Genomic DNA, 13,109 nt, shown 5'->3' with positions numbered 1-13,109 from the left:
CAAATGGCATGTGCTGTGTCCAAGAAAGATGGCAGATACACATCGCATTTAATGAAAATGACTAGTCAGTGAAGATATGAGGGCTAAATAAAAACCATCCAAAGGGTGGTTGTGCACACTAGCCTGAAATCAAAAGTCATAAAGATATCAGCCTCAGGGTTGGCATTCCTTCCCCATCTTAAACCTCAGACAGCTTGTGGTTAGGTCTATGGATGAACTGTAGAGAGAAGTAGACAGAGCACCTACCTGAGGCCAGCCTGCCCTGAGATAGGTCCCCACTTGCTCCTATCTAAACCTCTCCTCCTATGACACCAGAGAAGGTGACCCTGCCCCGGTAAGGTCAAGTACACCCTCAGTCTGAGTCACAAAGCTCCCTTTCTTGGGAGAAGGGTCGAGAACTCAGTACAGTACAGGAATACAGACTTTGCATTCCTTTATCTCCCCTTTCTCGTCATCTGTGGGCCAGAAGGATCCCAGGGAAAGGATAGTGATGGACTTACAGGCACACAGAGCTGAGGCCAGCCAAGCGGGCACTGTGAGTGAAGGGAAGCAAAGGGGCAGGACTGGGGACCATGCTTTCCTTCCCTAGTGGCACTTCTAGCCCCCCGCTCCCCATCCCACTACTGCCTCCTACCTTCCCTTCATGGTTGTCCGGAGCCTGTTTCTCCATCAATGCCCCTTTGTTCTCTAAGACTCCATGAGAACTCAATGATATGCTCAAGTGGTGCTCACTGTTACTATAACTTACTAGGACATACAGTTCCCCTCTCCAGATTAATAGGCTTCCCTAGCAATAACATAACAAAGAAAAAAAAGGAATGTAATTTATGACAATATAACTTGCATTTCAGTATATATGCACTTAGCATGACCAGAAGAAAAACTTGCAACAAAGTCAGATGACTGCACCCACTTAGGAGTTCAGATTTAAGGGCTCAAGAGCCATCATGTACAAACAAGAACTGAAACAAGGCCCCTGGGTATAGACAGACACCATAATTTGGGTAAAAACCATGACCAGGTTTACCGGAACATGAAGTATCATGGATCTGCTACTGATGTATTCTCCCTAAAGCTATGTTAAAAGCCTGGATGGCAGCTGATGTGACTGGATCATAAGGACTCCACTTGATCAATGGCTGAATGGTGGAGCCAAGTGAGAAGGCATACCTTGACCTTGGAGCCCTTCTCAGTTTCTCTCTTCTTCTTGGTCACCATGCTATGAGTAGCATCCTCCCCAGCACCCCCAATGCCCTTCCTCTCTGGCACTTCCACATTGCCAGGAGCCCCAAAGCAATGGAGTCAGCTGACCACGGCTAGACCCTCTGAAACCATGAGCTCAGATCAACCTTTACTCCTTTTAAGCTGCCTGCTCAGGTGTTTTGCTGTAGTGACAAAGGTGTCTGTCATAACGAGAAAGAGGGAGGCAACCTTCACTGACAGGAGGACAGCAGGTCAAGTGAATCAAAGTGAAATAATACAGATGACCAGGCTTGATTTAAGGGCAGCATGAGAACATGAACCAGAGTGATGGAAGTGTATACAAGACCACAGAAGGCTGGCTTCTAGCCCTCCCCTAACTTTGGGTTATGTACCAAGTTCATGGGTTTCCTACACTTTCCCACTTCAAAGGACCTACCCCACTAATTATACATGCTTGCTTACTTGCCTTGATCCTCTAACAGACTGTGAGGTCCGCGAATACAAAGACATCTCCTGCCTCACTCACCTACTATTTCCACAGCTGGCAAATTATAGGCACTTAGGTGTCTGTTTCGTGTTACTGGAGCAAGAGCCCAGGGTCTCACATATGCCAGGCAGGTGTGCTCCCAGTGTGGCACATCCTTAGGGCCCAAATCATTTGTTTACATTTCACGCAATGTGTGCTATCATGGGGGTAAAACGGGAGTGAACTACAGGCATGGGAGTTGAGGTTAAAAGGCATTTGCACCTAGGTCACCTGGATGTGGTGGTCAGGTCATACATTCAAGGACACGTCCTAAATGTGACTTTTAATCTTCAGCAAAAGCAGTGAGTTATGAAGGGAGTTTTAGGAAGGAACTTTAGTTCCCTGTATCCTGCCAAGGTTCACAATTCACTAAGGAGGAGAGAGCTGAGATTCCTGTGTGAATGTCCACAAGGCAAAACCTGACTAGGAAGACAGATCTCTATGGCGAGTGGCAAGCAGACAGGCACTTACTGACGGAGTGACTGAAACCACAGGGAGGCTATGCATTCTATAAGGTGCAAAAATATAAAGAATATAATCTTGAAAAAAAAAGGAAATGAGTGTTTCAATGGAATACCATTGTATCTTCCGTGTACAGATGAAGTGAACCCAGTTACGTATGCCCCCAAAGGACGCCAAATACTAGAACATAGAGGGCCCTGCTCCAGGAAAGAAGATGGTGGGAAACCCGTGTTTTTTCATAGGTCTCAGTCCTGAAGCTCTTCCTAGAATGAGAGACTCTTTGAGGAGAAACAGAACTCTCTTTATTTCATGCACTGCCCAAATCACAAGCAAACAAACTCAGAACACACACACACACACCTCAGCCTCCAAAACCAATGATTTATTTTAGCTCAGGAGAAAAAACTAGGTGTCTGACTTGGTAGGGAATGCTATGCCAAGCCCAGGATGTCACTCTTCAATTCTGGCCACACTCACTTTCAGTCCCGTGTGACAACTATGGACCTCACCCTCACAAACCAATTCTAGCCACCCAGTCATGAAGTTACACTCACTCACACCAGGAATGACTAGAGGAAAGGATTTTGTCTGAATCTCCTGAGATTTAGATTATTCTAGATCCTAATCTGCAACGGTAGACATAGTCTCATGAAAAGCCCCAAGGATAGAATTTCAAATCACTTATAAAACTGCTCATCGGACGCACGCAAGGCAGCTTCCTTGTAGGGCTCCTGCTCATTTTGCACCCGTGTGGGGAAGAATGCCAGCCTCTTATTGACTCCAAAAAACAAAAACAGAAACCCACATTCACACCTGCACCATATAACCCCCATTCATGAGGAGGGTGAAATCACATCACTTTTAGTTGGCTTCTTTATATTTAGAACACATGATCTATGTGCAGACAATGTAGTGATATGAACAGATTAACTCATACATGTGCCTCTGCTAAGAAGATTCACTCTGCTCTTCAGTATATGAACCTTTACCATACAGTGAAGTGCAGTCATATGACGTTATAGTTTGTTTCCAGTGGTTCTTGTTAATGATAAAGTGGATCAAGGTTTATGCTCAAGATCTTCAGTTCACAGGACTGGTTTGATGGACACTTTAATAGGAAAGGCCTTCATGTGGCAGGCATCTGTTACACAGGCCATTAGGAACCTTTAAAACATCTCCCAAAGTGTCACTATCCTCACTTTACAGAGGAGAAAGCTAAGATAATGAGAGGCCAGGTCTTTTTCTAAAGGGTACACTTGAATATGGCTCCCAGGTTATTCCAAAGCTCCAGTGACTGACAAGTCTACATTTCTCTACACTGCCTACACTCTTACAAAACAATGTAGATGAAACACAAAGTCAGGCTCTGCGCTGCCTATGGCGAAGGCTTCCAATGTCCTGGGCTTGTTTACTCCTTCCTAGTGCCCATACTTTCAATGGTGATTGTCTATCCTTGTGGCTAAGAAAACTGGTATCAATAAAATCTGCTGATCTCTCAACACACATTCTGAAGATACTCTAAGACACTGTAGGAAGGCTAAAATAACCCTATGTGTATACCAAAACTGAGCAACTTGGATGCATCTATTGCAATATTTTTCATTTACAATCACAGAAAATCAAACACAATGATATGCACAAGGGAAAGCCCCCAAGCTCGCTGAATTAACTTTACCTTATTAATTTGGAACTGAAATGGTAAACTAAGGTTGATTGTCTTTCTCTTTTTAAAAAGAAAAAGTGCTCATGGTCAAGCCAGGAATGCCATTCTGCAGCTGATTCTTAATAGAAACAGTCTCTCGTAGGGGAAGGAGGGAGGTTCACAGGACTTGGGTTTGTCATGAAACTGAGAAGCCCCAGGAAGCCAAGAAAGTTGTGTAATTCACAGGCCCCCCCTCAGGGTCACACAGCAGGAGCACATAACTCCACCAGGAGAAGAACCTTGTGTAGGGAGCTCCAGGGGATGCAACTCTTAAGTCACTGTCCATGCTGGGCCTGCCAGTGACGCAGCTGACCCGGAATCACCCATGCCCTTGTAAGTAACCCCAACAAGTCCGTTGGTTTGATGTGCTAGACTTGTATGGAGCTGTTTCTTTGGTGTGTTGTCAATGTCCTACTTGGGGTGAATAGATGTTCATGTCACCCCAGGAAAACTTACAGAACAAATGTAAATTAATTATATGCTTCATTTAAAAAACATTCTGTAGGGCTTAGGATGGAACTCAGTGGTGGATCACTAGCCTAGTATGCTTAATGCACCAAATTCAGTTCCCATATACTGAGCAAACAAATGGGTTGGAGAGACTGCTCAGCAGTTAAGAGCACTGGATGGACTTCCGGAGGACCTGGGTTTGTCTCAGCACCCACATGGTAGCTCACAACCATTTGTAACTCTTCTTCTAGCCTCTGAAGACACTGTATACAGGTAGTACACAGACATATATGCAGGCAAAAACACTCACACACATACAAATAAATCTATCTAGCCAAAATTTTTTAAAATGCATTTTATAAAAACTTAGAAAATCATATTGGGAAGAAGAAAAGGCACTATGTACATTAGACCCACATTAGAAATCTTTGGAAAAACATACTTAATTATTCTACCTTAATGAAAACAGGCAAAAAAGTGATTTTGTTTTAAAAAGCTAATTCATTTTAGCCAAAGAAATGCTGACCCGTACAGTATCAATAAAATGATAGAAAAAGTCCTCCCCTAATTTTTTGTGTTCATTTGTTTTCCAAGACAGGGTCTTATTGTGTAATCCAGTTGGCTTTGGCCTCAAGATCCTCCTGAGGCCCCTGAAAGCTAAGACTATTGAAGATGAATGTGTAAGAATGCCCCATGAATGTGACACCTCTTCTCCGATGGCCCTCAAATCTGTACACCTCATGCTTCACCACCCTGGCTTCGGGTTTTCATCTTTTTCTTTCATAAACATGCTCAAGGATTTTTCATTTCTGGTTCATTGTTTTGAGGCTCTCACTGTGCAGCCTGAACTGGTCTCAAACTTGTGATCTGGCTCCTCTGCTTCTAGAGTTCTGGGTACATAGGCATTGGCATCATACCTGGCTCGTATGCTTATCACCTGTAATGGTCATTGCATATGGCTCATTTTGTATCTGAATGTTAGCATAGTACACATTCAAAACTAACTTATGGTTGACATGGTTTTCACTCTGCAACAGGGTCTCAAGAAAGATCTATATTGTGAATCAGAAACAGTCACATCCAGCAAAAAAAAAAAATGCTAAAGGAATAAAGAATCAAGATAGGTCATGATGCCAGAGCCCGGAGTGATGCTGTGAAAACAGATAAAGTATCCTGCAAGAATGCACCAGCAATATGTTCTCATCGGAGCACAGAACTGCAAGACTACACCTTCATCATTCACTGCACACTGGGGTTTCAACTGTCTCCTTATTTATGTGGCAGTGCTATTTCAGAATGAATATTTATGATAAAGATGATTGATGTACTTTTATGGTGCAAATAGTTTTTATTGCAATTAGTGAAATATGGTATACATATATATATATACACATATGTCTCACAGTCTAAGGAAGAACACAAGATGCACAGAATATTAGCATAGTGTTTCTTTGTGTGTGAGAGAGAGACAGAGACAGAGACAGAGACAGAGAGAACCCAGAGGTTGATGCGAGCATCCTTTTCAATCACTTTCCACTTTATTTTTCGAGGCAGGGTCTCTCACTGAACCCAGAGCTTCCAATCTTGCTAGTGTAACTACTCAGCTACCCCAGGGATCCCCCATCTCTGCCTCAAGTGCTAGATTATAGGAGGACCACCAAGTCCACCCAGCTTTTAGGTGAGTGCTGGGGATCTGAACTTCAGCTCTCAAGCTTAGCAAGTGCTTTATCCACCAAGCATCTCCCAGCCCCTGTGTATAGTGTTTCTTAACGCTGATGAGTATCAGATTGAATTTAATAATTTAAATATAGGTGGTGCCTTACAGATGAAAGACTTAGCATATTAACAATCTATTAGCAAAGTAACTAAACAGAGAAAGATAAGTCAACAGGGACGGACAAACTACACATGCAGCCACTCCAGTAACACATTCGTGATAAAAATCCTTCTTGTTTATACATACTTCTTTTTAATATTTGGATTTACGTCCAATATTAAGTGGAATATTGGAAGGACATGTGTTGCTCTGACCAAGCGCTATTTATGTTTTCTCCTGCTCTTTGTACATCTTGGGACAAGCCAAAAACGGTCTATTACACAGAGAGTTACTGGCATGGATGTGGCTTCTATGATGTATCCAACCCCAGAGTACTTACTCTGCTTCACACAAAAATTCTTCCGTATTTCCCTACAGACATTTTTTTATCGTACTTGGCCAGACTTGTTATTCTTTATTATCCAGAGAAAAATACCAGAATTACTGGAGTCTGCCATAGGACCCAAACTGCATTGTTACTTGAAAAAAAAAAAAAAACACCACGCTCACTCATTTGATTTACTGCAAGATAAATCCAACCAACCCCCTAGGTATCTCTTGGATCAGACACATGCTATAAAGTGTCTACTTATCATATTGTAGCAATGCTCTTTTATTGCTCTCGGCATAAAATAAAAACAGCTATGCTATTATATTTGATCCGTGTCCATGGGATGGTCATGTTAGTGGGTGGCTGCAGTTCTGCGCTGGACAATGACAAATCAAACTCCACAAAGTTGAGCTGCGTTCACGGAGATTCAAGTCAGAGCTCACTTCCTCTGTCACTTTCATGAGAGAAGAGTGTTCTCAATGAGGCAACAACTCATAAAACAAATGCCAAAACATGACATGAAAACAGAGGAGAAGAAGAAAACAGAACGTTTGCTGAAGGAACGTCAGTCTAAAGCAGATGTGTGGACCCACCTATGTTCTCGTCCCCCTTCCTTGCCAGCTGGGACAAGAACACAATACAACTGAAAGGTCAATGGTGACTTCCTTCCTTCCTAACCCTTCTCAAGGTGACCTTTCACTGGGGATAACAGGATCTCACTCAAAATCCACTCTGTTCTAGTCCCATACTCAAAATTCCCTTAACCAGCACCACATGTCACCCACTATGGGGCACTTACCACCTCCAGTAGCTACACAAATGGCCATATCCATCAGCACCATCATTTTGTTACTATGAATAGATTTTCGGTTCATCTTCTCCCATTGGACTATAGATAGCTCAAGGACAAATGCTCCTGTTGTAACCTAGAGAGGCTGGTGCTCAGACGGCGCCTGCTTACTAAAAACCAGTTCAATGAAAAGAACTGTGTCTTATGCCAGAAACGAATCCCAAGTATAAATATTTAAAATAGACTATAGGCATAAAAAGCCAACTGTGATTCTCATAAAGATCATATTTGTCTCCTCTACATGGGATTATAATTTTAAACCCACCACACACTCATAAATTTGATTGTGACTTTTGGTTTTAGAGTATCTCTACAGACGCTTCCAGAGCAGACCCTACGAGGTTTCAAGGTTTCAAGTACAGTTCCATAAGAGCAGCAGGGATGCTAGCGTTCACAGTTGGTTCTGAACGTGATTTTCTAGTCTGCTTTATGTGCCACGGCCGTCGTTCTGTGGGAAATCGATGATACTCTTACAAATGCCCATTTAGTCAAAGCACCTCTGCACAGCAGGCCTTGGGCAACATGTATGCTTCAGCCCAAAGGAGGACCAAATAGTATGTAATGCTCACGTTGTAAATGGGAAATATACAGAGATTTATTGTTAGTTTCCTCCCGATGCCGAATAACCAGACAGAACAAGTCACAGATTGTCTGAATATCCACAAGATGAATTTTTGCCCTCATTTTGGCTTAAGCCACAAAAAGGGCTTTCGTGGCTTTTCAGCACCACAACTCTGCTCCTCCCACAAGCCCATATACATCATTTAACTTTATTACTTCACTTCTGAAAGAGATCAAGTTTTACTAAAGATGAAATACAATACATTGGATAGGACAATGTGCTAAGTGCCCCAGCATTCGGTCTAACACTTTTTAAGAAATATTTTTAAACGTAGGAAGGAATCTAACAGAACCATCACTGAGGTATCAGTGACTAAAATATGGCCCAGGAATAACACGCTTACACAAAGAAGAGAGAATCAAGTATTTCTGATCAAGTCTCACAGTTCTCAGATGCCGTAGTTCTGAATGGCACCGACTTGCTTTATTCTGATGTCTTCAACACAGGGTCTAAGATTACTGCACCCTAACACTATTGAGAGAAAATACCGTTTCTCCCCAGTGCTACTGACCTAACACTCTCTAGGCTCAGGTTGTCACTCTCCATGGCTTTGACAACATGGGTTAGAGTAAAAGAAGTAAAAAAATAAATACTCTCTCATTCCATCCTCCTGCACATGTCAAGGAAGTCAAGGAAATATGCCTTCAGCATGCAACCATGAAAGAAAACAGTTAACTCACAACAAGGTACAATTTCCAAAGCATACATCCAATACCCACATGATTCTGTCAGATGGTCAGCTGCTACATAATCTAACTTAACATCAATCCAAATGCCCAGGCTCCAAATCAGTAGGAATCTAAGACTAGAACACTTCATGCTTATTTTAAAAAGATTTCAGATAATCTATACAAGAACAGCGTTTTACTCAGACCATAGTAGCAGCTGCCAGGAGCAGGTCTCAGTCTTTGCTAGATTAGCAAAGTTCTTAGTGTCTCTGCATCTCAGATAGGGAAACTGAGGCAGAATGTTGGGGGTGCTCCCAGAGACTCCTTTCTTCTCTTTTTCGCTCTCTGTTGCTGAGATGAGCACTTCTTCTCCACCAAATACTCCTGCCATGGTGTGCTGCTGTCTCTCACAGGCCCAAAGCCATATGATCACTTGAGATTAATTTATATTTCAGATGTAGCATACAGCAGAAGTCATTGTACACAGTGTTTTGGGGTGCCTTGCCAGGATGATAATCTGTTACCTGGGGACAGCTGTGAGCTTCTCCACTTGTGGCATTATCTTGGTAATGAAGATTGTGAACCAAAACGAACCTTTTATCTCTATTAGCTAACGCTCTCAAGTATTTGGCTTTGCTGACAGAGGCTAACATGATATCCTTCTGCTGGTTCATCCTCTCCTAAGGTAAGCCCAAGGTGGTGTACTCTGTGTAATGGATGTACAAGCTCCTTCTGCTTGTACATCCTGAAGGAGCCCAGGAGTTGGCTATTTCTTTTCCACAACCATCAACCATCTTCAGGACCCTCCACACCTTGACTTTCTTTGTTCTTCTGTGGCTTCCATTCATGATACACTCAACTGTCTACTGTCTCTCAGCCCAGCAGAGAGGGCTTCGTGGTCAGTGCTTAGAGGAGAATAAAAACAGCAAAGTTTCTTCTTCCTCTGTTTGTCCCCACGGGAAAGAGCAAAGCTACAACAGCAAGATCACTCCATGGCGCACGTGGAAGGAAGGAAGCCAGGAAGGACAGCGCCATACTGCTCCTCCCCTTTCAGCACAGCACATGGTTCCTGGGGCTGAGGAGGAGAGGTGATGGGAATGGAAGGATGTGTGCTAGCAGGGAGGAGAAACATCAGGGACAGTGGGGCAGGAGATGGAGGCTAAGAGGCCTTAAGGAGCCTCCTTTCAGGACCAAAGGATCCAGCCAGACCTCTGGGTGTTATATGGACTGGAATCTGGAGTGTTTGAGCACTTGTGGGAAACAGTAACATGTATGAAACTCTCCATGGAGGTGTGGCCGTGGCTACCAAAAGGTAGGCCTCACTGAGCAAGGAAAATTTGAATCTCCTTTGAAGTTTGCAATCGTGTGTTTCTGAACAATGCAAATAATTTCAATATCTGCCAGGTTAGTGATCAACTCCAGTGCCATTTGGTGTGAGAAAACCATAGCCCTTCCTCCAAATCAACCAGTCTCAATTAACATGTAACAAACTTACAGAGGATCTCTCCTTACTAAAGTGGCTGATTCCTCACCCTTCCATTTATTCTCATTGCCCAAACTGTCGTCCTAAGTTTACAATGTAAGAATTAACAAGAGACACTATGCTCCTCTACCCCCAAAGTTTTGCAAAACCATTGGCTTCAATCCTGGAAGCTGACATAGCTCTCACCACATTTTAAAAGAAACAAGGGAAGGGAAGGGGGTGGAGGAACATAAGATCACGGTGGGTCATGTCCGTGAAGGCTGGACAAGACACTGGCTAGAAGGTTAATGTGAGTCAAAGCAACCCCTGTAGAAATGATCCGCCCGAACCTCACATCGTACAGTATTGGGGACGGAAGCCAATGCTAGGCGGTACCCTACTCCTGAGTCGCATACTCCCCCACATATGTGCAAATGGTTTGAAACCTCCTGGGGCTCTGCTACAGAGACTTATTTCATAATGGACTAACTGCTATAGGAAGCTGACACCGTGGCTACTGCCTCAAAATGAATTGAAAAGAGCATCATTGACAAATATTCAAATTTTCATTAACAAACATTCAAATATTCATTGACAAATACATAAATATCCAGTGCTCTTGACGCATCTTGTGCTTCAGTGCATTTGCTAACCCGTCTCCCACAGAGGCTCCACAAGCACACTGGTCCACTCCTGGGGTATGTCTCCAAAGCATCACCACAAGACAGAAACATAGCCAAACACTTTGCTTTGGAGACTAAGCAAGGTATTCCAGGTGTGGGGAATTTTAACCTGAAAACTTCAACTACAGTCAACTTCCAATGTCAGTTCTCAGTGTTTTCCTTATTTGCTCAGGATTACACACAAGATACATACTCACCAACCAGGACAACAAGCCTGTACTTCTCATGAGCCTGACGCCGATACGGCGTCACTTCTTCATAGGTGGGCACATCCGCCGTGTCATACTGGTCACTCTTCTTACATTCATACATAGACTTGTTTGTTTTCTTATCTTTTCTGCTAAGACGGAAACTTCTTCTAAAACCAGCTACAAGTAAAAAAAAAATAGACATATATGAAACTGTTTAGTGTATTTCAAACTAAAATTAATTTAAATTCAAATTAAAATCTCCCAAGCCAAATATTAAACTCCTTCCATATCAGCTCCACAATATAAGATAAAATTCAACTATCCTGTAAATGTGCAAAGATATATTTGGCTTTACAAAGAATATTGAGGGCTGGTGAGCCTGTCTGCCGAACCAAGTTCCAGCTCTAGAATCTGCAGAGTAACGTGAGAGAACTGACTCGCTCAACTGCCCTCTGACCTCGACAGGCAGGCTACGGCACGTGCACATCCACACATATCCACACACACATGAAATAAACAAAAGATAATAAAAATGAAAAATAAAAAGTAATAAATTGGGTAAGTAGAATACTTTCAGAGTTCTTTGACAAGGTACAAAAATGAAACAGCCATGTAGGTATGAATTTTGGAGACTCCCTAGGAAGTGAACAATGCTTCCCCTGGGTTTGAGGAAGGGAAAGGGAAAGGAAAAAGAAAGGCGATGCTGAAGTAACAGCAGTAGAGGCCGGGAATGAAGCTCAGCTGGCTGAGTACTTGCCTGGCGGGCAGATGCCCTGGGCTGATGCCGCACAGCATGGCACTGCACGAAACAGGCTCTGTGCTACACACGTGTGACTCCAGCACACAGGAGGTAGAGGCAGGAGGGCCAGAAGTTCAGGGTCATCCTTGGCTACATAGTGAGGTTGAGGTCAGCCTGGGCTACATGAAACCAAGTCTCAAATAAAGAAAAAAAACAACCAATGAGTAAATGTGGAGTTACCTGACATACCTTATGGAGTCAGGTTAATAAAAGGAAAATCAGCAAATACTTTTGCAATGGACAGTGTGAACTTACATTTTAACAAGAAAAATTTAAATCAGCAAAGAATGAATGGATTAATAAAAGTTATTCTGTGACTTTCTAAAGCTAACTCTGGTTTTGAGGCAACCTTAGGTTATTTGAGAGGAAAGGGTACTTACAAAGGGCTTCATACAAGAAAGTCTCACCATAGCTCCCTCAGAGGTAAAGAGGCATGAACGGGACCAGTCCCGAAACCCACTGGTGTCTCATAGAAAGAGTGAAATTTAAGTTGAGGCAGAGGGCAGCTGCCCCCCTGGCCCCAGTAGGGGAAAACATATGAATTCTAAAGCCACATGGGAGAGAATCCAGCATTCTGTGAGGGGTTCAAGGGAAAAGCTGCATATGACCCTCGGCTCTATTCCCAGGACCCCGAGGAATTGCCAAGAACCTGGTCCTCCAAGCATCCATTCCCCAGCCCCACCTTCCCAACAGCATGCCACAGGGAACCGAATGCTTACCATGTGCCTGGTGTTAGCACAGTGAGCTCGACCAGAGTCTCCGCCTAAGCTGGCAGAATCTACTTATCTGTGTCCCCAACTGTCATAAGTGACAAGGTTTGTGACCGGTTATTCTGGCTGAAAGAGGTGGGATGCTGGTGTTTCAGAGTTCGAACTGCAGTTCCCACAATCTCAATCCCTTCGCAGTTCTTTCTGGTATGGAAGTCACTATAAATTTTGGGTACAAGGACCAGCCAACACAAATGAAGTCCCAAGGCTAAAACTGGAGAAAATTCCAACTTGCATATTATAACTAAACCCTGACTTCGGAGGAACTGCTTACCTAGTTGGGTCTTTACACCTCATTGATTTTTTTTTTTTAACTCCCACTATAAACAGGAAAGTGAGAGCCGGGGAGGGGAGGAGGCAATCAGATTTCTAAAGTGAGACTATGAAGAACATAGGGATCGTGCTCCACAGGATGAGTGGGGGCACCTGCTCTGCCATGCTTCACATAGAACAGGTTCTTAAGAATTTGCCAGATTTAATTTTAAAAGATGGCAGCACCAACTACAGACCCACTCACACTGTGTTTTACCTTTGCAGATTCCAATCAAGAAAGCAGGATGTGTGGGGACTTTACACC

The 13,109-nt window shown here is 43.3% G+C and overlaps 1 protein-coding gene across 1 annotated transcript in view; it reads right to left on the bottom strand.

Moving 5' to 3' along the window:
* Nucleotides 1–13,109, bottom strand: part of Mpp7 (MAGUK p55 scaffold protein 7) — a 212,670-nt gene that overhangs the window by 16,647 nt on the left and 182,914 nt on the right. The window contains exon 12 of the mRNA XM_006973903.4: nt 10,973–11,143. Within this exon, the coding sequence (XP_006973965.1) occupies nt 10,973–11,143 (171 nt within the window). The remainder of the gene's footprint in view (nt 1–10,972; nt 11,144–13,109) is intronic.

The sequence above is a fragment of the Peromyscus maniculatus genome, chromosome 5 (genome assembly GCF_049852395.1).
Source record: "Peromyscus maniculatus bairdii isolate BWxNUB_F1_BW_parent chromosome 5, HU_Pman_BW_mat_3.1, whole genome shotgun sequence".
Classification (NCBI taxonomy): Eukaryota; Metazoa; Chordata; class Mammalia; order Rodentia; family Cricetidae; genus Peromyscus; species Peromyscus maniculatus.
Note: the sequence above shows the minus strand (reverse complement) of the source record. Positions and strands in the feature narration are given on the sequence as shown.